Source organism: Ursus maritimus, unplaced genomic scaffold, assembly GCF_017311325.1.
Source record: "Ursus maritimus isolate PB19 unplaced genomic scaffold, ASM1731132v1 scaffold_14, whole genome shotgun sequence".
NCBI lineage: Eukaryota > Metazoa > Chordata > Mammalia > Carnivora > Ursidae > Ursus > Ursus maritimus.
The window spans coordinates 56,352,075-56,379,033 of NW_024423786.1; the positions used below are offsets into that span (position 1 = coordinate 56,352,075).

Genomic DNA, 26,959 nt, shown 5'->3' on the forward strand with positions numbered 1-26,959 from the left:
CTGTTGTTTCAGAACTTCAAACACTCATTCAGTTTGCGTAGAGTAGTGTTTTGAAATAAGGAGTAATCTGGGATTAAGATTGAACTGTATGGGATTGCTGATACTCCGTTGTTTCTGATCTCAAACATGGCAGTATCCTGGGGCTCAACCCAGGAAGTTGGTGCTGGGGTCATCAGGCCACGGAGGTGAGTCCAGGACTGGGGTCTGCTCCAGGGACAGTTACTGAAGCGTAGGTCATGTCTGGCCTGGGTCAGGCGCTCAGGGCTTTGTGGCTGTTTGTAAGAGGTTCCTTTTAGTTTAACAATTTCTGAGGAGGATCAGATACTAAATTTGAACTGAGTTTTTTATTTTTCCTTAATAACGTGAGTCATTACCCTAAATCGAGGTCTCCCCCCTTGGCACAGCTGCCATTCAGGACTGGGTCATTTTGGGGGTGGGGTCTGTCCTGGGCACTGTGGGAGCTGAGCAGCATCCCTGGCCCCACCCACTCGATGCCAGGAGCATCCCACTTGTGCCCACCACAGATGTCCCCAGACATTGCCCAGGAGAACTGCTGATCCACGTTGATAAGAAAAATCCAGATTCCCTAATGCTTTTCCCTTCATCCACGCACCCTGTGTTTCCTTCATCGTCACCATGTTGTTGGACCCTGTGATATTGTGATGTAAGAAATACATATTTTGGGGGCGCCTGGGTGGCACAGCGGTTAAGCGTCTGCCTTCGGCTCAGGGCGTGATCCCGGCGTTCTGGGATCGAGCCCCACATCAGGCTCCTCCTCTAAAAGCCTGCTTCTTCCTCTCCTATTCCCCCTGCTTGTGTTCCCTCTCTCTCTGGCTGTCTCTATCTCTGTCAAATAAATAAACAAAATCTTAAAAAAAAAAAAGAAAGAAATACATATTTTGGTCTTTGTCGCTCACTCTAGGCACAGAGCTTCTAAAGTCTTTGTCATTTCCTAAGCGATAAAGGTATTAGGAACATCCTTGATACGTATGGTCTCCTCCCTAAGTTCCTGACCCTGAGCTCCTAGATCTGTTGGCATTTCCTGGGTGATCGAAGTGTCTTTTGTTCTAATGAGATGACCTGGTGGGCTCCTGGATGGGAGCAGGTCACCAGAGAGACCATGGTTAGAAGCTTGGAACTTTCAGCCCCACCCCCATCTTCTGGGGAGGGAGAGGGCTAGGTATTGAATTAATCATCTGTCATGCACATCTCTAAACCGTGGGGTTAGGAGAGGGTCTTGGTTGGTGAAAGCATCGTGTTCCGGGAGGATGGTGCGGTGAAGAGGCTCCCCAAGGACAGGAGCTTCTATACTTGACTGTTCTGGACACCTCCTTGGGTACTTGTTCATCTTGCTGTTCATCGTACTGTCATGCCCTTTACTCTGTACTCAGCTGCTAAAGGCGAACAGGTGCTCTCCTGAGGTCTGTGAGCTGCTTTGGCAAATTAATCAAACCTGAGAGGTTTCATGGCCGGTCGGTCAGAGCACAGGTGACAGCCAGCCTGGGCTGGGGGCCGGGGTCAGAGGTGGATGCAGTCGCATGGGACCGAGCCCTGAGCCTGCCGGTGCCCCTCCCGGGCGTGGGAGCCGAGGAGAACCGGTTCCAGACAGCTGCGCAGAGTGCTGTCTGGATGTGCTCCCTCCTAGCCCTTATTCGCTGTGAAGTTGTGGTGCGCTACATGTTACGCAGTTTATTCTACTTACTTATTTTTCAAGAATTTATTTGACAGAGCAAAAGAGAGAGAGCACAAGCAGGGGGAGCAGCAGAGGGAGAAGCAGGCTCCCCGCTGAGCAGGGAGCCTGATGTGGGGCTCCATCCCAGGACCCTGGGATCAAGACCTGAGCCGAAGGCAGACGCTTCACCGGCTGAGCCACCCAGGAGCCCCTGTTCTGTAGTTTAATTAATATAATTAGCTTAAGTTCTCTGATTGTAATTTCCTTGCTTTGCTTATAACTTAATACTGAAATTTGTGTCCCTACACGGTCTGGCGGACTGCTGCCTAAAGCATAGTTCTCTCGGCCCGGCTCCGTCCTTTGGCGCTCGCCGCTGTAGGGGAGCCCCGTAGCTTGTGGGTGCTGTGGCCGACAGCACCTGGCGCTCTGTCTGCAGTCCTTTACTTACCCGTTCGACTGTTCTGGACTTCTGGGTAGTTTCCAGTCTGGGGCCTTCTATGAACAACTCTCCGGGCTGGGATTGCTGTCCACCTTCCTCGTGGGCGCTGCCCGCCTGCCAAGCACTTTTCCCGGCGCACGTCCCAGCACAGGCAATGAGCACCCCGGAGCGCATCTGGAACGGTCAGAACCTGAGGCCTGGGCAGGACAGACGGCAGTGTTCAGTTCCCTGACCGAGAACACAGCTGGGTGTGCTTTGCTCAGTGTGTGTCTGGTTGCATTCCTTGTGACATTGCCTCTTAGGGCTTGGTCACTTTTTCTCTTTGTCTGGCTGCCGATTTGTAAGGGCTTTTTTTTCTTTTTTAAAGATTTTTTTAATTTATTTATTTGACAGAGACAGAGACAGCCAGCGAGAGAGGGAACACAAGCAGGGGGAGTGGGAGAGGAAGAAGCAGGCTCATAGCGGAGGAGCCTGATGTGGGGCTCAATCCCAGAACGCCGGGATCATGCCCTGAGCCGAAGGCAGATGCTTAACCGCTGTGCCACCCAGGCGCCCCCTGTAAGGGCTTTTTAAGGGGCCCACTCGAGGCCGAAGGCATGGTATGTAGCCAGGCCATGGGTGGGGCGGCTGAGAGGACCAAGGCTTGCGGTGGGGCTGTGTCTGCATTGGAACCAGCCTTGTGTGGTTCTTGTGTGCACTGCATTTGGGAGCACCTGGGAGCAGTAGAAGAAGGAAGGACGGGTGCCCTTTCCCTCAGTACTGTGGGGGCCATCCTGGGTGCTCACTCAATGCCGGGAGCACCCCCAGTCATGACAACCACAAATGTTCCCTGGGGGGCACGGTGACACCCCCCCCAGAAATCTGCTGGTTAGGAAGTGGGGGTGGGAGGTTGAAGGTTACGAAGTCTGAGGCTTGACTATGGGCTTACTCTCCCCCTCCCCCCCAATCCATGGACCCCTCCCCCTGCTTTGCCCAGGGCCTGTGGAGGGTACAGAGATGGCAGGCACTCCCAGCCTCACCATCCCTCCTTAGTCTTGGCTTCCCCAAGGCTGCTTACGTGGGCCACAAATTGGGCCACGTTTTGTGATCCTGTCCTTGTTATGCGGGCAGCACCCAGGCTCACAGGTGGGTCCTGGCACCATTGTCCCCTATGGTGGGACCCTGGTATGTAGGGTCATCTCCTGCCTGTCCTTGGAGTCCACAAGACAGATGTTCTTTCAGCAGAAGGACTTGGACCTTTTCCCCTGACTGTCTGGGCAGCTCCATCAGCCTGGACTGGTCTCTAGCGGCTCTGCCGGGTCTCCAGGCGGTGGGGCCTGTTGCAGGGAGGAGGGGCTGCTGCTGTAGGACACAGAAGAGCAGGCACAGCGAAAGCGCTGTGAGCGTCTGCAGAACCAGAAGCAGCAGGTCCGTCTAGGTCTCGTGTGGACTAACGTGGGGGTTCCGGATGATCCAAGGTTGTTTTTCCTCTACACAGTGTTACTGAGCTGTAATTTACATACCATAACATTCATCTGCTTTAAGCTTGAAGTTCAGCGGAAGTTTTTAAAAATTTCATTTATGGGGGCGCCTGGGTGGCACAGCGGTTAAGCGTCTGCCTTCGGCTCAGGGCGTGATCCCGGCGTTACGGGGATCGAGTCCCACGTCAGGCTCCTCCACTATGAGCCTGCTTCTTCCTCTCCCGCTCCCCCTGCTTGTGTTCCCTCTCTCGCTGGCTGTCTCTATCTCTGTCAAATAAATAAATAAAATCTTTTAAAAAAAAATTTCATTTATGGGGCTCCTGCATGGCTCAGTGGGTTAAGCATCTGACTCTTGATTTTGGCTCAGGTCATGATCGCGGGGTCGTGAGATGGAGCCCTGCATTGGGCTTCTTGCTCAGCGTGGAGTCTGCTTGAGAGTGTCTCTCCCTCTGCCCTGACCCCTGCTCACATGAGTGCGCACACGTGCACTCTCTCAAAATCTTAAAAAGAAATAAAAACAAAAATGTCATTTATTTAAAGTAATCTTTGTGCCCAACGCGGAGCTCGAACTCCTGACCTTGAAATCAAGAGTCATGTGCTCTTGGGGCGCCTGGGTGGCACGGCGGTTAAGCGTCTGCCTTTGGCTCAGGGCGTGATCCTGGCGTTATGGGATCGAGCCCCACATCAGGCTCCCCCTCTAAGAGCCTGCTTCTTCCTCTCCCACTCCCCCTGCTTGTGTTCCCTCTCTCGCTGGCTGTCTCTATCTCTGTCGAATAAATAAAATCTTAAAAAAAAAAAAAATGTCACGTGCTCTTGCGACTGAGTCAGCCAGGTACCCCCAGGTTCAGTGAATTTTAGTATTTACAGAAGCGTACAGCCTTCAGCACGATACCACCTTAGAACATTTCCATCACCCCCAAAAGAAACCCATGCCTGTTTCCGGACACTCCACCTCCCACCCCCACCTCCCCTAGTGCCCAGCTCCCTTAGTCTACTTCTGTTTTTTGTTGTTTTGTTTTGTTTGAGATTTTAATTATCCACTTGAGAGAGAGAGAGAGAGCACAAGCAGGAGGAGCTGCAGAGGAAGAGGGAGAGAGGGAGCCGCAGAGCCCTGACGTGGGGGCTCGATCCCGGATCATGACCAGAGCTGAAGGCAGACGGACACCCAACTGACTGAGCCACCCAGGCGCTCCTCTACTTCTGTTTTTATGTATTTGTAGCAAAGGCTTTTGTTTATTATTTTTTAAAAGATTTTGTTCATGTATTTTGTTGTTTTTTTTTTTTTAAAGATTTTATTTATTCATTCGACAGAGAGACAGCCAGCGAGAGAGGGAACACAAGCAGGGGGAGTGGGAGAGGAAGAAGCAGGCTCATAGCGGAGGAGCCTGATGTGGGGCTCGATCCCATAACACTGGGATCACGCCCTGAGCCGAAGGCAGACGCTTAACCGCTGTGCCACCCAGGCGCCCCTGTTCATGTATTTTGAGAGAATGCCTGAGCGGGGGGAGGGAGAGAGAGAGAATCTCAGGCAGACTCCCCGCTGAGTACAGAGCCAGACGCAGGGCTCCATCCCACGACCCTGAGATCACGACCTGCATGGAAACCATGAGTCAACACTTAACGGACTGAGCCACCCAGGCGCCCCGGCACCAAAGGCTTTTGAATGGTGTTCCCACCCTGAGGTGGGCCTCGCTACCCTTTGGGCCGTGGGTGACATGGGCCATGAGGGTGATGGGAAAGTCATGATTGTGCACAGGGTCTGGAGGCTGGATGCAGGGAGGAGGTGTTTCTGAGGTGGGGAGGGGGCAGGACGGGGGTGGGACTGTCTGCTTTCTGTCCTGCTCCAGCCTCACTCTCTCCAGGTGCTGGAACTATAGTGGATCTGGGTGTCGGCGTGGGGGCCCTCGGGTTTGTGCTTCTCCTAGGTCGCTGAGGCTCGTCTTGGCTGCAGGGGGTTTGGAGCCCAGCCACGGCCGAATGAAAACGAGGACAGCAGCCTCCGTGGTTGCTTACACTTGGACGTAGTCAGTTGAACTTCTTTTTATTTCCTCACTGACTTCTCTACGTTTTTGGGTTAAAAGGTATTGAAACGCTGGTGATGGTAGACAGCAACCAGGTGGTTTTCGTTCGGAAGGTGGGTGAAATTGTTCCCACCCTGTCCCAGTTGTGATGACTTGAAAACTTCTGACCTGAGAAATTGGAAAGGTTTGGAACACTGATATAGTTAGGCTTCTCACTAGGACATTCCATGCACGCTAGCTGTGGTAGTCTCAACCACCGAAGGGGCCCAGAGGTCACAAGACGGCTGGGGCTCATGCCCATGAAGTGAGTGGTGTGGGCTCCAAGTCCCTGAGCTGGTGAGCCAGTGGGGCCCACAGCCAACTGTGGGTGGGCCTGTTTGGGACAGTCCAGAGAACCTCTGGAAAATGTCAAGGGTTGGAGCAAGTGAGATGCCTTTTAGCAGGTGAGCAGACAGATGGGCTGGTCCATCCAGCGCTGGACACGAGCCACCGAGCCAGGCAGAGACACGGAGGACACTCAGCGGCACATCCCTAAGTGAGAGCGGCCGGCCTGAGAAGGCCACACACCCTGTGGTTCCAAATCTAGGGTGTTCTGGAAAAGGCAGAACGGCGGAGGCGGTGGGGCGCCTGGGTGATCAGTCGTTAAGCGTCTGCCTTCGGCTCAGGGCGTGATCCCAGTGTTCTGGGATCGAGCCCCACATTGGGCTCCCCCGCTGGGAGCCTGCTTCTTCCTCTCCCACTCCCCCTGCTTGTGTTCCCTCTCTCACTGGCTGTCTCTCTGTCAAATAAATAAAATCTAAAAAAAAAAAAAAAAAAAGAACGGCGGAGGCAGTAAAAGGGTCTGTGGTGGCCGGGGTGGGGGAGGCTGATGGGGCTGAGCACGGAGGGTCAGTAGGGCCGGGAACGACTCGGTGCCACACTGTGATGGTGGATCAGGGTCCGTGACGTTCGTCTAAACCCACAGGGCGTGCGGCACCGACTGAGCCCCGGTGTCACCTGCGGCCTATTGATAATAATTTTGCAGTGTCGGTGTGTCAGCTGTCGCAAAGATCGGACTCTGGAGAGGATGTTGCTAATGGGGGAGGCTGTGCATTTACGGGGAGAGGGTGTCTGGGGGAACTCCATCTTCCACTCTGTTTTGCTGTGAAACTAAAATTGCTCTTAAAACAAGTCCAGGGTCCAGCCCGTGGTCTTTGAGCTGCCTGCACTTCCGAACCAACTGCAAGGCTTTGCAAAACCCACACCGGGCCTCACCCTGGAGATCCTGACTCCACTGGTCCAGGGAGGGCTAGCTAGGAATCTGTTGTGGGTTTTTGTTTGACTTTTGATTGTTAGATTTAAAAAAGTGCTCCAGGGAACTCTGCAAAGTGGCCAGGATCGAAATGGCTATTTCATATTAGACCTGAGGAGTTCTCGTGTAGGGGAAATTTGAGTCCTTTGTTCTAGGTTAAATTCTGTGACAGAGATGATGTAGAAAGAGCATGCGTTTTGGTTCTTGGTTTGCTCTGTGCTGAAGTGTGAATTTGCACAGAACAGGCTGAGGTATTTGAGAAACGGAATCATGCTTTTACCTCCATTTCTTTTTTTTTTTTTTTAAGATTTTATTTATTTGTCAGAGAGAGAGAGCCCGCGTGTGTGCACACAAGAGCCCACGAGCAGGTGGAGCAGAGACAGCAGAGGCAGACTCCACCCTGAGCAGGGAGCCTGATGCGGGACTCGATCCCAGGACCCTGGGTTCCTGACCTGAGCCGAAGGCAGACGTTTAACCGATTGAGCCAGCCAGGCGTCCCCTTCTCCTTCCTTGCTTCCTTGCTTCCTGGCTGCTGGGTTTCTCGGTCTGTCAAGCATCCAACTCTAGATCTCTGCCCAGGTCTTGATCTCCTCAGGGTCGTGGGTTCAAGCCCTGTGTCGGGCTCCACGCTGGGCACGGAGTCTGTTTAAAACAAATAAATATCAAGGGTTTGTAGTCATTTATAACGTAGACTTTACCGTCTTTCTAATTTATGTCTTTATTACAGTTTTCTGGATCTAGATCATGTCCACGTGACCTGAGCAGTTTTGTTTTCTTGTTGTAAAAGGGGAGTAGACACTCTGCTTGTTAGCGGTGTTGTATGTGGATGAAAGAGGAACGTCACACCTGTGTTCCGCTTTCCTTCCTTTACCTTCTTGCAACTCCGCGTAAGGTAATGTTTAAGTCCTCCCGAGTGAGCAGCAGATAGAGTCTTCTCTGTCCTTACGATCCCCCTTTCCTGTCTGCAGGAGCCATGAGCCGTGTGCCTCTTTTCCACCTAAAAACTAGTGTTCAGGCAGGGCCTTCCTGAAAGTCAGCCACTCATCCTTGAGGCTCATCTGTCCTCCCCGGTGAATGCTCTGAAGTGCAGGGACGGATGTCACCGGCCTCCGCACGTCTGCCTCTCTTCCCTGGGGGATGTTGTCTTTGGGAAGAGACTTCAGGTCAGCAGTTTTCCCGCTTTTGCGCGGCCTTGGTGGTTTCTGATGACAGCGTGGGAAGAGCATGTGACGCTTGCTCTAAGGGCCATGAGTTCGAGCCCCACACTGGGTGTAGGGATTATGTAAATAAACTAAAAAAAAAAAAAAGATTCTCTACTAGTTTTCATTTTTTGGTAGCTTGACTTTGACTTGTCTGAGTGTGGTTTTCTTTTCATTTTCCGTTCATGGGTGCTGAATTTCTTGAACTTGTAAATTTGTCTTTTACCAAATTTGGGGAGGTTCTAACCCTTCATTTTTCAAATATATCCTCTTTCCCACCCTTTCCTTTCCGGGACACCAGTCGCTTGTGTGTCACACCTTGTGGTGGTGTCCCACAGACCGTGAGGCTCGCCTCACCTTTTCTCAAATTTTCTGTCCTTCTGACCGGATGGTTTCTTTTGTTGTAGCTTCAAATTTGCTGACTTTCTCTCTCCATCTCCAGTTTGCTCTTCAGTCCATTCAGTGACTCTTTTATTTCACAAATTGTTTCTCAATTCTGGAGTCTCCGCTTGCTTATTTCATATCACTTGACTTTCTCTGCTGAGATTTCCCCTCTCGTTCTTTATGGGCATATTTGTTTCTGGTCCATGGGAGCATGGTTACGGTTGTGAAGCTGAAATCTCTGGGTGTTAATTCCATCACTGGGGCTGGCTCAGGGCCAGTGCACCTTGATTGTCGTCTTCTCTTGCGTGTAGGTAGTATTTTCTTGTTTCTTATCTTGAATAACTTCAGATCATATCCTGAGTGCTGTGACTAGCGTGTTGTAGCGGCTGTGGATTCTGTTACGGTCTCTGAGAAGTACTGTTTGGGGGCAGTCAGCTTGTCTGGGCTGAAGCTCCAGCTTGTCCTCTCATGGGCAGGAGGCAGGTGAAATGTGTTCACTGCCAGCTTCAGCTGGCCGTGCGCAGTGCGCCGTGCGTGCCTAGCTCCGGGGTCTGCCGGGCTTTGGGCTGAGTTTATATGCAGAGTGTGGGGACCACCCCCCACCCCCTCTCCTCCGGGATTTCCTCCCTCGTTTGGCAGCTGCTGTGTTAGCCCTAGTCTCTGCTTTCTGGTTCTTGAAGCCGGGAGACACAGGCCAGCGACTGGGTGCTGGAGATGAAAGCCACAAAAACCATGACACCCAGCACCTCTGTGCTTCCTCTCCAGTGCCTCCAGACTGTTTTCAAGCTGTGGGAGGCTTGGTCTGATAGGAGCCACTTGGACATCAGCAGCGGTGGACTGTGCGGGTGGTCCTGAAAGCTGGGCGGGGGCCCTAGACGTCCAGAAGAGCGCGTGCGCGGGGAGACCACATTTTATTGACCTAGCAGCAGCGGCAGAACATTGGAGTTTCTTCTCTGTGGCTGTTGCGAGTCACGCTGCTCTGTACGTTCAGGTGGTAGTGTTTGTTTGGACACTGTTTCGGGTGTTCTTGGGTGTACACGCAGGGCGGGACTCTGTTTACCCTTCCAGGAGCTGCCAGGCTGTCTCCGCAGCGCTGCACCCTCTTCCATCCCTGCTGTCTGTGCGTGACGGCCGGTGTCTCCAACACCTGTGACTGTCTTTTTGTTCTCTCCCCTTTAAGTCTTTCACAGTCGTGATCCAGGACACTGGAGGGGATCTGTGCGCCAGTACAGGAAGTAAAGATCCCCGAGTGGGATTTAGTAATTCGAAGCCTGTTGGAAGGATATAGTGACACTTGTTCCATGGCACCGACTCCCAGCCAGACTCCCAGCCATAAACTATTCATAAAATACTCGTGGCCGGGAGAGGGCCTGAGGGCTCCTTTCCCCATGAGCCTGTGCTTCAGGCAACTGAGGGGCTCGGGCCAGAACAGGGTGTGGTCTGGGGGGATGTGGACGGAGGGTGTGGGGTCAGGGTACAGGGCCTTCGGAGCAGGAGTCTTCTGTCTGTGCCTGCCACCCAGGTCTCTTGGGAAGCGGTCACTCCTGCGGTGGGCCGACCGTTGACTCCTGCCACCTGGTGGACGGCTGGGGACTTTCTAGCGGTTGTTGCACTTGGTCAGATGACAGACAGGAGGCTCCTTGTGCTTCATGGAGTGCCGGGCACGTGTGGGGCTTGGGCGTTGGCAGGACAAACTCATTGTGAGCCCTGCGGTGGCCGTTCACCTCATGGGTTCTCTCTGGGGCCGTGTGTCTCCGGGGCAGGGGTGATGGGAGCCTTGTGCCCCACTGCTCCCAGGAGGCACGGCAGTGGCTCTGGTCCTCATGTATCCGAATTGCTTCAGGTCAAACCTGTGTGAGTGGTAGACAAGCTGAATTCGTGAGGAGACCAAGGGAATCCTAAAACATGTGTTCTCACAAACACTGCAGCTCAACTCACAAGAGCGGAGAGTGGGAAATACGCAGGTGTCCATCCTCCAGTGGCTAGATAAACACCTGGTGGTCCGTACGCGTGTGGCAGGGACGGGACCCCTTTCTGCAGCGGGCTGGAGCCCCGACGTGGTGCTCCTTGAGAGAAGCCCCTGGAAGCCAGCCACAGAGACCCAGAGCAGCTTGTGCACCCCCCGCCCCCGTTCCGGGAGAGGCCTGTGGGGGTGGGGAGGGCTCGGTGTTGAGCCGCCGGCTGGGTGTCGGCCTCAGAGGTGCCCGTGAGGTGAACGGTGGGCAGGGACACCAGGCGGTGGGACCTCGGGGTTGCTTCCTGGCTTTGTGCAGGTTTCCTGTGCAAGTTGTTAAAAGGCTAAACGAGAGAATCCGGAGGATTTCCATGTCTTAACTTTCTGTGTTGAAATTATTCTTCTTTAACTTTTAACACTTTTCCATGTAGAAGACATCAGCCAGGGGTACCTGGCTGGCTCCTTCGGAAGAGCATGCAACTCTTGATCTTGGGGACCTTGATCTTGGGTCACAGTCTTAGGGTCGTGAGTTCGAGCCCATGTTCGATGTAGAGATTGCTTAAAAATAGAATCTTTAAAAAGAAAGAAAAAAGAAAAAAAACATGAGCTCCACACCCACGTTGGGAATGCGGAGTAAGCGGACGCTGAGGCACCTGCAGCGTCACCATCTTCTTCCCCGGGAGGGCTATGAAGGAGTCCTGGGCGTCTCGGCACACCGAAATGGCTTTTTTATGTTCTAGAGCAAGCGTGAGGGAGTGCGGCTGTGGGAGCAGCAGGGAGGGGAGAGGGAGAACCTCAGGCCGACTCCCCGCAGAGCGCAGAGCCCAGCAGGGGCTTGATGTCCTGACCGGAGCCGAGATCTAGAATCGGCACCAGCAGGCGCCCCCGAAATGGCTTTTTAAGTAACAGCTTTGTTAGATGTTCACATGTCCTACAACTCACCTGTTTAAAGAGTACAGTTCAGCGGTTTTAGTACGTTCACAGAGTCGTGCAGCCAGCACCGCTGTCCGTTTTAGAACATTCTGGCACCGCAGGAAGAAACCCCAGCCCCCGGCACCCACAAAGCCCCTTGCTGTGTCTGTGATGGGCCTGCTCGGGCTGTGTCATGTGAACGGAATCGTGCGCTGTGTGGCCTTTTGGGTTTGGCTTCTTTCTGCAGTAATGATTCCTAACTCTCTTAGGCATTTGCAATTTCTCATTTTTTGTTTCCTTTCAGGCAAAATATATCTCTCAGTGCATTGATGAAATCAAGCAAGAGCTGAAGCAAGACAACATTGCAGTAAAAGCAAACGCGGTCTGCAAGCTGACCTATGTAAGTACCGAGCGCTGTTTGCTCAGGGGACAGCGCTTCCCAGGGCTGCCCCCCTCCCACACCCTGCTGCGGTCAGGCTGCTTTTCTGTCTGTCCTTCTGTCCACCTATTTCTACCCACCTGCCAAGCAGGGATCAACACCAGTAGCTCCAGGCGCTGGCCTTGGCATGCAGGACTGATTTCTCAGAGTTGAGAGCCCGCGTGCTGTGATGACCCCGTGGCCCAGGGCATGGGGGACCCCACCTGGCCTGGGCCACACCCCTCTCATCTGGTCTCTTCTCGTCTCTTCTCTGGTCAGAAGGGAGGGGGACGTCCTGCCAGGGGCATCCTGTCACCTTGTAGCTTTTGGGAGGAGCCAGTTCATTCTCATCGATGGGGAGTCTTAACTAACCAGTGCTCGTGGCCACTGGCATTTCAGCTGCAGACGCCTAGCCTCCGCCTTTGTGATTAACCTGTCTCTGTAGCTCTAAATGCAAGGACTAGCAGCCGAAGAAACGAAATCCTCCAGGGCGTGTGTGCGGCAAGGCCCGGCCAGTGGGGGTGTGCATGGTGTTTGCTCTTCCGCCAGCCGAGACAGGGCGTTGAATGTTGGGGTTCAGGCCTCGGCGTGTGACTGGAACTCACTGTGCCTGTCTTTCCAACAGTTACAGATGCTGGGGTATGACATCAGCTGGGCTGCCTTCAACATCATAGAAGTGATGAGCGCCTCCAAGTTCACGTTCAAGGTGAGGTAGTCGAGCTTGCCGTGGGACCCGAACCTCGTGGTGACCGGCGGAGGGCGTGAGGGCGTGAGGCCGCGCTCTGCAGAAACAAGAGTGTGGGACACAAGCCTCAGCCCCTCAGATGCCGCGGCGGCGTGCGTTGTGTTCTCTGCGAACTCTTACCTGGGTGGTGTGTTCGTGAATTGATGGGTTCCTTGGGTGCGTTACGTATTTTGTAATAGTAGTTAAAACAAGCTTGTAATTTTTTCCCTTAAAACAAGCAAAACACTGATGGTCTTACTCAGAGGCCGTCACGTGCCCCCAGCCCCAGGGCCTCCTAGTGGATTCTGAGCATTTCCCTTCACCTCACGGAGGCTGTGCTTGCGAGTATCTGGGGCGTGGCCTCCTCACTTGGCACCGCAGCGTGCGCGGCTCCCGGCTCCCACTTCACGACGCGTTCTGCAGCGCGATCGGCCATGCCCATGGCCTCTGGGGGGCCTTGCGTTGTTTTCCTGGGCCGGGGCAGGTTTTGACAGGAATGTGTGACAGCCGCGAGGCTAGACCGTTTCCAGGTCCCTGGGCCCCGGCGCCCGCCTGCGGGTCACTGCCTGGGTCAGTCTCGGGCTCCATCTGACGGACACAGTCCTGCCTGCGGGCCGCTCTCGGTGCGGCCACAGAGGAGGCACTCTGCCTGGCCACGAGAGCCTCACGCTCACATGCAGGAGTGGCGGGTCCACGTCGGCGCGGCAGGGAGGTCTGAGTGCTCAGAAAAGCCGGCGTTTACGCTGGCTTCCATAGTCCGTCACAAAGGCAGTTCTGGGCTGCCACGGAGGCAGTCAGGACACGTGCTGGAGGAGCACTGGGTGGTGTGGCCGGCCTTACAAGAACTCTGTGTTTCAAAGACTGCATCCTCGGAGCTCTGGCCGGTCCCTCCTCCTCCCCGAATGACTTCCTGGCATCCACGCCCTGTGGCCCCGCGGCCAGCCGCAGGTGTCACTGCCTGGCTTGGGGCTGCTTGGCACGAAGTTCAGGGGATGGGCTGGGGGCTCCCCCCCTGGGGTGTGCGGCCCTTGTCTGGTGGCTGACGCCCTCATGTCTGACTCACAGCGGATCGGCTACCTTGCTGCTTCCCAGTGCTTTCACGAGGGGACTGACGTCATCATGCTGACAACAAACCAGATCCGCAAGGTAGGCGGCCTTCCCGCCCCCGTGGCTGTCATCGGCCCTCCCCGGGCTCCCTCCTGTCACCCTGGCCCCACAGTGTTCTCCACGCTGGCCTCTCTGGTGCTCCGAGCGAGCAGCGAGTAGAAAGCGCTAGGGTCAGCAAGCTCTCGCTGTTGTGACCCCCGTCATAAGCCAGTGGCTTCCAAACACCGCTGCGCTATTGTCAGAAGATACCCAGAAGTGGTGTGGCAGGTCTGTCTGTCTGCTCTCGGGCAGCGGGCGAGGCCAGAGAGTTGCCATACTTCCCTCTTGACTCGCTGGGGTACTCTGGGTGTTGGAAGGCTGGCTCCCGGCCGCTGTCCTCCTCTCATGCCCTTCTCCCTCTGGCGGGGGTGCTGAGGTTGCATACCCTTCCCCTGGGGGCCTTTCTGCCCACTGGGTCTTTTTTGAGAAAGAGCACATGTGAACAGGGGAGAGGATGGGGGAAGGAGCAGAGGGAGAGGGACAAGCAGACTCCGTGGTGAGCACAGAGCCCAACTTGGGGCTCAATCTCATGACCGTGAGATCATGACCTGAGCCAAAACCAAGAGTCGGGTGCTTACCTGACTGCACCCCCCAGGTGCCCCTGCCCAGTGGGTCTTCTGAGTCACATTGCATGTGTCTTAGTCATGGAAAATTTCTGTGTTTGGAGATGGTCTTGAAGATCACTGAGTAATATATTTCTTCCTTGGCCCTAGAGCTTTGAGCATCATTTGTGGAGTAATGAAAGGGGGTGTCAGAGAGAATCAGAAGCTCGGTGGTGGTTGGGTGCACAGGCCAGACCCTATGAGTTGTGGTTGCCCCCGCGGGGGGACCTGAGGACCTGGCCTGCGCTCCTGGGCAGACCCTGTGGCACTCCGGCAGCACTGCACTGGCCAGAGTACTGGTTGCTACAGGATGGGCTGCTGGACCGAGCCCTGAGCTGTGGCTCTGAGACCAGCGTGGGTCAGGTTGTGCGGCAGCACTGGGCGTCATGGGTGCCACGGGGCTGTGAGGGGCAAGCTCAGCTGGGAGCAGCCGACAGGGCTGTGTCACGGGGGCACAGGGAGGAGGACAGTGAGGGACTCTGGCCCAGCTTGGGTTTTCCTGCCGGCCGTCTGGGCCCAGGCACGCCCCCTACCCGCCCCTCTGTAACGACCTCCGATTGCACGGAGGCGTGTCAGAGCAGGTCACCTGGATCTGCTCTGCTGGGGAGAGAGCCCGAGCCTGAGACATCCCGTAATGGAGCGGAGGGTACCCCTGCTCTGTTATAAAACATTCTCCTCCATTCTCTTCCCCAGTGTTTGTAGTCTGCGCGTGGGTCATTTTAAATAAACCCACGGTTTCTAGAACAACTTCGGTAAACCATCCCTGTCCCCCAGTCTCCATCCCCCTCAACTGGGGCTCTCCCCGCTTAACGGTGACCTGAGTGTCCTCTCCACAAACCTCCGTTTCTGAAAAGCCCTGTGGTGACTCTGCTGGGTCTTTGTAAGTCATGCTGGGTTAGGAGTGGTCCTCTAGGGCCTGAGTTCTGTACCGTGGGTCCAACACAGTTTTACTTTTTTAACCCCGGGCTGGGGTGGATTTTAGGAGTCTGTTTTCAGGTTATTACTGCTATCCAGAAAGTGACCTCTTAAAATGTTTCTTCGTGTGTTTTTACCACGTCTGTGAGATGTTTGGGGAGTTCCTTAGGAAAGTCTCCCCAGAGCAAGTGTATGATACAAACACTGTTTTGCTGATGTCACGGCGAGGCTGTTGTGCGACCAGGGGTCTGGGGTGGGCGTGCGCCACTCTCATGACTGGTTTTATGCTCACCTGAGAGAGGAAATTCAGTCCAGAGCTGGCCTGCCTTCAGGAGGGGCCCAGAGGAGCTGTCCTGGCTGTCGTGGAGGAGAAACCCCAGAAACGGGAGAGGTTCTTGGCTTCTGCTCTGGCCCCTCAGCCCCGGGGTTCTCAAGCAGGTGGCCGCCTCGAGAGCTGGCATGCCGGCCTGGGCCTAGACTGAGGGCCGCACTCACTGGGTGCCTCGTGCCTGGCAGGGCTGGGGCCGTTCTCTCTGGAACTGGCTGCTGCTTGTTGGTCCTCACGCAGGCCCAGCCCCAGACCCCAAGCCGGAGCTGGTGATGACCTGTCGGCGCCTGTCTGCTGACTCTTCTCCCTCCCTTTCCAGGACCTGAGCAGCCCCAGCCAGTACGACACTGGTGTTGCGCTGACTGGCCTGTCCTGTTTTGTTACCCCAGATCTTGCCAGGGACTTGGCCAATGACATCATGACACTGGTGAGTTTGTGAGTGTGCCCAATCCTTTGTGACGTGATTTGGTCCATCCGGGGGCCTGGAAAACCGAGGTTAAACTCACACCAAGAACACTTGAGCGTGCAGAAACGGGCAGGGTTCCCCCAGACGGGAAACCGAGTTGCTGTGTCTCCCCCCACCAACAGACCCCCCCCCACCGTGGGGCCCAGCCTCAGGCCGTTGTTACCCTCACATTCTTTCTTCACCTCCTTTCAAACCGCCCTGCTTGGGGCAGAGGTGGTTGGCGCCCCGGGCGAGCACCCATGCCATCCAGCGTACGCCCCGCCAGCTCCCGCCTCACTGGTTCCCAGCAGGCAGTGCACAGTTAGCCTGGTCCTTCCTGCTCCGTCCCTGATGCCGTGTGTCTTTCTTTGGCCATGGAGTGACTTCTTGTGTTTCAGTCCATTTGAAGGACAAAAACCCCAGCCACTGCTGACCTCCAGGGTGTCCAGAGCATTTTTCTAAAATGCGGACGTCCTCTTACAAGTCCTGGTTCTCAGAGGCATCAGTCATTCACCCAAATCTCCAACTGATTGGGAGGCCATTTCCCATCCGCTTTTATCTGGGCAGAGCAGAAGGGTGGCTGCTTTCCTCTCTGGAGAGTTCTGTCCATACGGGTTAGCCTGTTTGTCGTGCAGATGGATAGGTCCGGGCTTGTGGTTTCAGACGGTACGTGCTAGCAGCTTCTAGATCAGGGGCCAGTCCATCACAGCCCTGCCACATGCAGCTGGCTACCTGCTGTCAGTCGCTTTGCCCACACCTGGCCCTGCTCTTCTGTTCACGTGGTGTCCCTGGTGGCTTTCAAGCTGCCACCGCGGGACCACGGACATGCCCCCTGGCCAGAAAGCTGCTGATGCGGTGCTGGTGAAAGTAGCTGCAAGCCCGGGAGGACACTAGTGAGTCGTGGGGGCTGGGAGCTTTCTCGGGGTGTGGCCTTCCTGGCCAGAGCAGAGTTCCAAAAGGACGAGAGCTCTGGGACGGTCCAGTGTGGAGGGGAGCCCTGGACACCCCTCGGCGGCCTGCTCTGGGGACAGACCTTGGATGCCAGAGGAGTCGGAGGCCAGCGTTAACTGGCGAAGGCTCTTTTTCCGGTTAAAGTCCCCTCCCTCTCTCTCTGCCTTCATCGGGTTCCAGTGAGTCTGAGAAGGGTCTCGGCCTCTGGAGGGGGCAGGCCTGGGGTCATGGACATAGGGAAGCTGGTTTCAATTCCATGCAAGACCCTGTTATGTGGGCCCTGCGCTTGGGGCCGCAGCGCAGGTGTGCAGGCCCCCTCGAAGGCCAGAGACCAGATGAGCCGGAGGGAGGGGACACGGGTAGGTGTGGGAACGTGAGCGGGCGGGTGCGGGGAGGCGTGGTGGGGGATGGAGCGGGGCAAGTCCCGGGGACAGTGGCCATGTGGAGGGGAGGCTGACCGGCCTCTACTCCTGCAGATGTCGCACACCAAGCCGTACATCCGGAAGAAGGCCGTGCTGATCATGTACAAGGTGTTCCTGAAGTACCCCGAGTCGCTGCGCCCCGCTTTCCCCCGCCTGAAGGAGAAGCTGGAGGACCCTGACCCCGGTTTGTTGATGGACGATGGGACGGTGGGGGTGGAGGATGTTGAAGGAAAGAGTTGAGGGGCGCTGGGTCCTGGGACTTCCGTCCTGGTGTCCCACCACAGACAGCATCTCCTTACTTTTTGGTACCATGAGATGCCAGGTCTGCCTTCTGCTTTCCCCGCTCCGGCCCTGGAATCTGCCATCCAAGGGGCTGGTCCCATTTGTTGGTGTGGGATGTAAACACCAAACTCTGGGCCCTGGGTGTCCCCTCTTCACGGGCATTCACTCAGTAGACACCAGCCATCCACACACGGGGGAGTGCCTGGCTGTCTGTCTGTCTGTCTGTACGCTGGCATTCACGACTATTCTGACGCCTTGACTCTGGTCCCACACCGCAGGGCTCATGCCAGCCTTCCTCCTGTTCTCTGTCAACCCTTCCCTCATCGAGGACTCTGGGCTGAGCACACGTCACACAACTTCTCTAAAAATGAGGCAAGGTTTGGCTTGTCTCGGGGGAACCTGCCTTGTATCAGGGAGAATGGCAGGGTGTGGAAAGTTCTGGTAGGGGAAGTAGGAGCCAAGGCGGCAGGCGCGGTGGGTGTCCTGCACAGGAGTTACTTGGATCCTTCAGGGGCCAGCCCCACAGACTCAGGCGACACTCGGCTCTCAGAAGCCTGACCCCCTCGGAGGTTGGTGCTTGAACCATGTCCCCTGGTGATGAGCACAGTGCCAGGCACAAAGCAGGGGTTCCTGCACTTGGGGTGACCGGCCTACTGAGGACGACCGTCCTCCTGGATAAGGGTGCAGCCTCCATACTGATGCTGCTCTCACTGACGAGGAGCTTCCCCCCTTTACTTCAAAGGGGTGCAGTCAGCAGCGGTCAACGTCATCTGTGAACTGGCCAGGCGCAACCCCAAAAACTACCTTTCCCTCGCCCCGCTCTTCTTCAAGCTGATGACCTCCTCAACCAACAACTGGGTCCTCATTAAAATTATCAAACTGGCAAGTATCCCTCCCGATCTTCCCTTTTCTCGCTGAGTGAAAAGGCCCCAGCGTGTCCTGGGAGCACCCTGGGCGTGGGGGGGAGGGGTGGGGTCGGTGCGGTCTGTCCCTGCCCCGAGTGACCCGCCGTCCTCTCTCATCCCTAGTTTGGTGCTCTGACCCCCTTGGAGCCAAGGTTGGGCAAGAAGCTGATTGAGCCTCTCACCAACCTGATCCACAGGTGAGCCCTTGGCCCCCGCGTGACCCCGCCATCTGGCACGCGCAGGCCTGCACTCCCTCGGGCACGGGGACCCCGGGGAGAGTCTCGGGGTGGAGAAGCAAACACGCCGTGTGATTTTGCTCCTGAGAGGGAGCTGTGCCGCCACGGTGCCCGCTGGCCCTGCAGGGAGCCCGGGGGGCTGGTGCGTCCTTTCCCCGTGAATCAGTTTTGGAAACGGCAGCTGTAAAAGCAAAGGAAGAGAGAGCCCGCGGCTGTCCTCTAGCTCACGAGGAGCCCTCGGCCGTCTGCCGGAAGAGCTGTAGACAGCTGTGTCCCTCGCCGTTTCTGGAATGTTGCAGGAGCTCCCACACCACTCGGGGCCTGTGCTCGAGTCGGGGGGGCTAAGTGGCAGATGATGCAGCAGATCCTGCTCCCAGGTCCCCTGGGGGGGGTGGCCATGGGCGACAGGAGGAACTGGGGCCTTGAGGCCGGGCCTCTGTCCCCAGGCTCATGAGTGGATCAGACAGTGAAGGATAATTGGGTGGAACAGGTGCTTGAGCTGGGGACGTCTTTGGTTTTGAACACCCACCATTACTGAGTGAGTGGTGCAGCACTGTGGTTTCCAGAGGGGATTAACAGGAGGCCATCAGTCTGGTGATCACGGATATGGACGGGCTGATGGCCCCTGCTCTCTGGGACACGCGGCAGCCACACCCTTGGGTTTGGGTGACTTGGGATCCAGAGTGTCACCTGTGAGGAGGTCAAAATGGAGTAGACACACCTGGTGTCCTCCCGTGGCAGTCGCCCTGGGCCGTGCCTGCCATGTCCTCCAGACACCCCTGGCGGTGGCAGGGCAGCCACGGCCTTCTGTGCTCTGCTTGCCTGTGTGCAGCCACGCCTCACTGCCCCCTGCGTCCCCCCACGGTGGAGCCAGGTGGTGAGGTCTTAGGTTGGGAGAGACGTTGAGGGGAGTTGGCTTTCCTTTACGGGCATCACAATGGAAAGTTCCAGGAATGGGCTCAACGGGTGGGAGTGTCAGAGGCCCACGTTGGCAGTTAGGGAGGCTTGTGTCCCTTGGAGAATGCTGCTGACCCAGGTGACAGTAGTGTGCAGGGGTTGCCAGCTCCTGCCCCAGCCCTGCCTTGGACTCGGCGGGGGGGAGGGTAGGAGGGGGCGGCAGACATGGGCCTTCCCTTCATTTCTCAGGTGTCCTGGTCCTCTGGTCCTCACGCCTTTGCTCTTCTTCCTCCTCCAGCACGTCTGCCATGTCCCTTCTCTACGAGTGCGTGAACACCGTCATCGCAGGTGAGGGGCTGGCCACGGGGTCTAGGGCAGGTGGCTGTGGCACGTGGAAGGCCTTCTCTGCTCCCACCCTGGGCGCCGAGGTGGGGCCCCATAGTGCAGAGCGCGTCCCAAGCTCCTTCGCGCCATATCTCTGCCACCCCCCGTAGAGCCCCTTGGAGGCGTGGACGGCTTGTGGCACACCTGCCAGCAAGACCGTTTTTCCTTGAGGACTTTAGAGCAAGTCTCAGGCACCATGCCATCCCCCGTGCATTCTTAAGCATAGGAACCTACTGCAAAAAGTTTTCACGAGATGGGACCAGAAGGCGCTCCTGAGTCTTGGAGTCCTGCCTGTTTGAGTCAGTCTCCAGCCAAGGGCCACACAGAGCATTGGCTGACGTGTTTCTGCACGCTTGGCAAGTTGAGCCCCTGTCCACGTTACTTGTTGGAGCCAGAGTTGTGGCTCACGGGGTTCACCTCCTTGCTGCCTGCCTATCTGCCCGAAGCTGTTGGGAAGCCGGCCTTATGGTTCCTCCTCACGGCCCTGTGGGCAGCCTGAAATTCAGCCGTTCCCAGGAAGCTGGCCCAGGGCCACGCTCCTGGATTAGAGCTGTGTGGGCCCTGAGGCTCAGTGACACGGAGGGAGAGGAAGGGTGGACATTTGGGGCCGGCCGGTGCCCAGAGGCAGCAAATGCAGGACCTAGAGAGCAAGTCTCGAGTGGTCGGTGGGGGAAACCAGGGTGTGGCAGGATCAGTCTGTCCTTGGTGATGGGCAAGGGGCTTGGGGGCATAGGGCAAGGCAGCAGGCCTGACACACGGCACCTGAGACCCAGGTGGTTGTAAGCGCCAGGCAGGTGGGGTTGGCCTAGGCTCTGCGGACCTGCCCTGGATGGGGTACCTGCTGTGGGACTGTGGCCTGTATTCCCAGCCATAGAGACCCAGCAGCCAGATGCCATCCCGTAAGCCAGCCTCTCCAGGAGAGCAGCTGGGTCCGCAGTTCCCGGCATGCTGGCGTGTGTGTGGTGTCCTGGGGCCCGCAGTGGACGCTTGTGTGGGCTTCTGCACGTGGGTGAGGCCTGGCGAGTTCCGACACGAGTTTTCTGTTTCAGTTCTCATCTCCCTGTCCTCTGGCATGCCTAACCACAGCGCTAGCATCCAGGTACGTCTCTGGGCGCCGCGGCTGCAGTCGGGCGCGGCCTGGGGAAGGATCTGGGGGATGTGCCGGCCTGCCCCACCTCTGCTCCATCATTCACGCGTGGTGCCCGCACTGGGCCCTCGCCAGCCTTTCTGTGAAGTTGACAAGTTGCGGGGGTGGGGTGGACACAAACGTGAGTGCCCCCAGAAGCCACAGGGGTGTCCGTGTGTGTGGCAGTGCGCGTTCCCCAAACATGTGTCCCTGTGGGTGCTGCGGACAGCCTCGCTTGCATGGTGGGTGCTGCACCAAGTGGGGCTCGGTGTCCTTTGTCCCTCCCTGGCCCCAGGGCCTCTGGGCCGGATCAGGCTGTGAGGTGGGCCTGGGGTCACTGACTTCACTGTGGCCTCGGGAGGCGTGACCCATGTCGCCTTCCCTTTGCAGCTCTGCGTTCAGAAACTGAGGATATTGATAGAAGACTCCGATCAGAACTGTGAGTCCTCCTCGTGCTGCGCCCGAAGCCTTTGCGGCTGGGGCTCTCGGCCGTGTAGGAAACCAGACGCTCACACTCCCCTGCTTTGCCATCCCGTGTGTGCAGCGTGACACTCGGGCTTCCAGAGCGTTCTCAACAAACCAGCCTCTGTCGGCACAGCTGCAGCCCCGCGCCTGCCCTTCTCGCGTGTGCGGCAACGTCTCCGCTGCCGTCTGCCAATAAAACTTCCCGCGTGCGGCCGGGATGGTTTCAGAGTGCGGGCCGTGTGCCGTGTCCACGGGGAGGTGGGGCCTGGGCAAGGTTCTTTTTTTTTTTTTTTTTTTAAAGATTTTATTTATTTATTCGACAGGATAGAGACAGCCAGCAAGAGAGGGAACACAAGCAGGGGGAGTGGGAGAGGAAGAAGCAGGCTCATAGTGGAGGAGCCTGATGTGGGGCTCGATCCCATAATGCCGGGATCACGCCCTGAGCCGAAGGCAGACGCTTAACCGCTGTGCCACCCAGGCGCCCCATGGGCAAGGTTCTTAAGCAGGATGTGGTTCCTCCAGGCCCCGGGGGGCTCCGGGAGGTGCTGTGCACACACAGCAGGGAGGTCAGTGACAAGTCTCGTGGAGGCCTGGAGCCACTGGTGCCCTCTCCTCTGGGGTCTCCTGGGAGCGCCCATTCCTGCTGCGATGCCTGCGGCTTTCCTGGTGTCGACAGAGCGCCTTAGCTTCTGGCGATCCTGGTGCTTTCCCAACAGGCGTGAAGTAACCTCTGTGCACCTTGGTCACTCGCCTGCCTGTGATCATTTGTAGTGTTCTGCGTGGGTTCCAGGCATTCACACGCCCTGGAGCCTGGGGGCAGTGGCAGGGCTGCTGAGGACTGTGGCTTTTCAGTCCGGATCTTTTCGTCCAGAGCAGGGAAGGGCTCCCATGCCTGGCCTGCGCAGGGCTGGATAGTAACTTTTCTCAGCTTTGCAGGCCCGGCAGCGTCTGCTGCTGTGGCAGTGGGAGGCACGGCCTGTGCAGGGGGTGTTCACAGCACTGGGCTTCGAGTCGGACGTGGCCTGTGGCCTGCAGTTCACCACCCGGGCTTTAGACGCTTGTGTGTTTGGGTCGGTCAGGGGCAGACAGTGGCGCCCGTGGGCACGTGTGAGGTCACTGGGACTTCTCTCCCTGCACCCAGTGAGCCACTTAGGATCCCTGGGGGCCTGCGTGCGGCTGGTTCTGCCCGCGCCTAGGTCGTCGGGCTCGGGCTGCAGACCCGGCCTCGCTCTTTGTGTGCAGGCCCCGAAGCCTGTGAGGGCCCGTCCAGGTTAACTGCATCTCGCCATCTCCGCAGTGAAGTACCTGGGCCTGCTGGCCATGTCCAAGATCCTGAGAACACACCCCAAGTCCGTGCAGGCCCACAAGGACCTCGTCCTGCAGTGCCTGGACGACAAGGACGAGTCCATCCGCCTGCGGGCCCTCGACCTCCTGTACGGAATGGTGTGTGCCCCGCCCCCGGCCTGCTGCCCCGCCCTGAACCGGCCTGGCCCCGCCCTCACCAGCTCCTCCCTGCCCCCAGGTGTCCAAGAAGAACCTGGTGGAGATCGTCAAGAAGCTGATGAGCCACGTGGACAAGGCCGAGGGCACGACGTACCGCGACGAGCTGCTGACGAAGATCATCGACATCTGCAGCCAGTGCAACTACCAGCACATCACCAACTTCCAGTGGTCCGTGCCCCTCACCCCGGGGGGGCGGGCGCTGGCGCCAGGGGCGCACCTCAAGGGCTCCCTCCCGCAGGTACATCAGCGTCCTGGTGGAGCTGACCCGGCTGGAGGGCACCCGCCACGGCCACCTCATCGCGGCGCAGATGCTGGACGTGGCCATCCGCGTGAAGGCCATCCGCAAGTTTGCCGTGTCGCAGATGTCCGCGCTGCTCGACAGCGCGCACCTGGTGGCCAGCAGCACCCAGCGCAACGGCATCTGCGAGGTGCTCTATGCCGCCGCCTGGATCTGCGGGGAGTTCTCTGAGTGAGTGGCACCAGGGGCCGCCCGCGTTCCCCGGAGGGAGAGGTGTGTTGGCAGACCTGTGTCCCCGGGCTCCTGGCAGCTGCCCCCATCTCTCTTTCCTGGGGTTTTTCTCTGCTGAAAGAGCTCCTTTAAGTACACGTTTCCCACCCTGAGAACAAGCGAGAAGCCAGTCCCAGTGGCCCAGGACGGCTGCGTCTTTCCCCAGCTCTTCTCTTTTCCTTGCCCGTTGCAGCCACGGACGCTCTGTCACCCAAATGGTGCTGTCGGTTTGCTTTTGTTTGCTCTTTTTCTCAGCGTTTTTTTTCCCCGTGGCTACTCCGTGATTGTCCCTTCGTCGCCGTGGTTTCTTCCTTAGAGTTCTCTCTCTCTCTCTCCTCCCCCGGATGGGGGAGTGCACGCATGGGACCCCCGTAGCAGGGCGGCCCCAGGGCTGGCAGCCACGGGTGGCGTGCTCATCAGGCCCTCCCTGTCTGCAGGCACCTGCAGGAACCCCACCAGACCCTCGAGGCCATGCTGCGGCCCAAGGTCACTACCCTGCCCGGCCACATCCAGGCCGTGTACGTGCAGAACGTGGTCAAGCTCTACGCGTCCATCCTGCAGCAGAAGGAGCAGGCTGCGGAGCCAGAGGCGGCCCAGGACGTCACCCAGCTCATGGTGGACCGGCTGCCGCAGTTTGTGCAGAGTGCGGACCTGGAGGTCCAAGAGCGGGTCAGTGTTTCACGGGGCGCTCCCGCCTCTGGAGGAGCCCGTGTCTCGTGCTTGTGTCTTCCCAACAGCGGTCAACTTTGCTTTTCCCCAAGGGCAACTTGGGGAAATCCGTTCTCTGGGGCTCCACCCCAGCCCGGGGATGTGGCGGGGGGAAGGGGGGGAGTGGCGCTGGGTGCTGGCCCGCAGGTGGGGAGGGGGGACATGAGACAGTGAACAAGAGGGAGCCACTGCGAGGGTGTGTCACTGGCCTTTGAGGGGAGCATCCAGTTGGCAGTGGGTTTCTGGGTGGGTGAGGACCGGGGTTCTTGCTACGGGGAGAGCTGGTTTGGCACGTGCTGTGTGATAGCAGCCAGGTGGGCACCAGCGGCCAGGCTGCTACTGGTGCCCGGTGGGCAACGCAGGACCCTGTTTTCCAAACCACACGTGAGCGTTGAATGTCACTTGGTGGGCCCTGGTGTTCCACGGTCGAGGGCAGCTGTGCGATATTAACTCAGCTGGTGGCCGTGGTCCCCTAGCCCTGCGTCACATCGGGAGCCACGCTCGGGCAGAGTCCTAAGCCGGGGCCCACAGAGGACAACAGCACAGAGGTGCCTCGGTGTGTCCTGGAAGCAGGCGCTGCGGGTCGCTGGGGCCGCCCAGGCCTGTCCGAGTGGTTCTCTTGGACAACAGTGCCCTCTCTGCTCGTGACCCCCACGTCTTATTTGTGGGCTGGTTTCTTCCTCGGTGGACGCGTCCACAGAGCCCACGGCTTCGGGGAGCCTTCCAGATGTTCTCAGCAGGGTTCAGGCAAGGGGCTTCCATGCTTGCCTTCCTCGGGCTGGGCATCCATGTGTTCTGAGCAGTGAGCCGCAGTGCCTGGTGACCTTCAGGGCCAGTCCTCTGTGACCCCCTTGTGACTCCCCTGTGGTCCCCTCAGGCATCCTGCATCTTGCAGCTGGTCAAGCACATCCAGAAGCTTCAGGCGAAGGACGTGCCAGTGGCAGAAGAAGTGAGCGCCCTCTTTGCTGGGGAGCTGAACCCGGTGGCCCCCAAGGCACAGAAGAAAGTTCCGGTTCCCGAAGGGTGAGCTGTGCAACTGGTCAGAGGTCCTGGGCCAGGGTGGCAGGAAGGACAGTGAGAGCGGAAGTGCAGCGGGGCTTTCGCTGGTGTCTCTGTCCCTGGTAGCTGTGATCTCAAGTAGCAGCTTAGCGCCGTCCTTGTCTCCAAGACGCCAGGGGTGTTCCTGCTTCATGTGCTGCCATGAGCGTCCAGGGCTGGCGCGCAGGCGGAGCTGCCCTGTGACCTCACCGTGTCTCATAGCCTGGACCTGGACGCTTGGATCAACGAGCCGCCGTCAGACAGCGAGTCCGAGGACGAGAAGCCTAAGGCCATCTTCCACGAGGAGGAACCGCGCCCCGCCAAGCCTCGGCAGCCGGAGGCAGACGAGGAGGAGCTGGCCCGGGTGAGCAGCGGCTGCACAGAGGCGGGCTTCATTCCCGCCGGGGCCCCTGGGGCAGGTGGCGCGGCTCGGAGCGCTCTGAACCCTAAGTGGCTGTGCTGGTCCTGGCAGAGCTGGGCTCGGTCCTGTGGTCCTCCAGGGAGCAGCAAGCGACCCTTTGAAGTCTGGGTTGGGTTTTGGGTTGGGAAATGAGAAGCGGCTTCACTTGAGCCCAGAGCCCCTCAGAGCCAAGGGGGCTTGACCTGGTGTCTGGGGGCTTCTGCTCCGTTCTTCCTGGGTGCAGGATTTACAACGTGTAGCATTCAGAACAGATACCACGTCCCCCCAGCTCTCTGTCCCACTATGTCTGGCTCCTTTGTTTCTGCAATAAGAGGTGCCCCCCAGGAGTGCCTCCTCCCCTCTGGGCCTGTCCTTCCTTCCTCCCACCCGTGTGCAGTCTGAGCCTTCAGCCAATGTGATCTGGCTCCCAGCTCAGCTCTTCTTTGGACAGCCTCTCTGAGCTGTCATCCTTGAAACAGAGATGGTCATCCCCACTTTTTGGGGTCATTCTTGACGTCATTCCTACCCTTGCTGTGGTCTTCCTATTGGCTGAGGGCTGACAGTAAAGCTCTGCGGCCTCCCAGCCCTGCCCGGGCCTGGAGCACGGAGGCGGCCCCCGCCTAGCAGGGAGGGTACGTGTTGCACGTGAGTTAGCGGGCGTGCACTCGCATTCTGTCCCTGCAGCGTCGAGAAGCCCGGAAGCAGGAACAGGCCAACAACCCATTCTACATCAAAAGTTCCCCGTCCCCCCAAAAGGTAAGGCTGGTTTCAAGTCGTCCTCGAGAGACAGTCTCCTCCTCCGCACCCCCCAGGGCCCCCATCCACGCTTGGGAGGACATCAGGGTCCCGTCCGCAGGACAGCACTCCGTTGCTGTGGTAGGTCCGTGTGGCCCAACTGCCCACAATACCCAGTAAAGGCAGCTGAACGTTCCAGATCTTAATCCAGGCAGTGCCCGCTGCCCTCATCCACGTTCTCCAGCCGCTAGGCTCCCCAGACGGACACGGCTGCACACATGGGTGCTCCCTTGGCTCCCTTCTCTTGGGATCGCCGGGTCACCTCATGACTCTGCTTAGCCTTCTCAGGGCCCACAGATGGCCCCTACCTGCCGTGCGCGACCTCACTGGCTCCCGTGACGTCTGGCTTTCTGACTGTAGCCATCTTGGTGGGCGTCCTGGTTCGGGCCTGCGCTGCTTTCCTAACTTGAAGTAGGCGATCTAGACGGA

The 26,959-nt window shown here is 57.7% G+C and overlaps 1 protein-coding gene across 4 annotated transcripts in view; it reads left to right on the forward strand.

Moving 5' to 3' along the window:
- Positions 1–26,959, forward strand: part of AP3D1 (adaptor related protein complex 3 subunit delta 1) — a 42,211-nt gene that overhangs the window by 3,084 nt on the left and 12,168 nt on the right. Inside the window, exons 2-18 of one of the 4 annotated variants that reach the window (XM_040629674.1) lie at positions 11,637–11,732; positions 12,376–12,456; positions 13,540–13,620; positions 15,785–15,892; positions 17,338–17,467; positions 18,308–18,447; positions 18,594–18,667; positions 19,902–19,951; positions 21,037–21,086; positions 21,504–21,552; positions 22,876–23,021; positions 23,101–23,249; positions 23,320–23,550; positions 24,027–24,258; positions 25,175–25,320; positions 25,558–25,699; positions 26,420–26,491. In XM_040629674.1, coding sequence (XP_040485608.1) covers positions 11,637–11,732; positions 12,376–12,456; positions 13,540–13,620; positions 15,785–15,892; positions 17,338–17,467; positions 18,308–18,447; positions 18,594–18,667; positions 19,902–19,951; positions 21,037–21,086; positions 21,504–21,552; positions 22,876–23,021; positions 23,101–23,249; positions 23,320–23,550; positions 24,027–24,258; positions 25,175–25,320; positions 25,558–25,699; positions 26,420–26,491 — 1,977 coding nt within the window. Of the gene's footprint in view, positions 1–11,636; positions 11,733–12,375; positions 12,457–13,539; positions 13,621–15,784; positions 15,893–16,560; positions 16,804–16,882; positions 17,221–17,337; positions 17,468–17,843; positions 17,938–18,307; positions 18,448–18,593; positions 18,668–19,901; positions 19,952–21,036; positions 21,087–21,503; positions 21,553–22,875; positions 23,022–23,100; positions 23,250–23,319; positions 23,551–24,026; positions 24,259–25,174; positions 25,321–25,557; positions 25,700–26,419; positions 26,492–26,959 lie in introns of those variants that run through there. The other 3 variants (XM_040629676.1, XM_040629675.1, XM_040629677.1) reach the window with 3 other exon arrangements.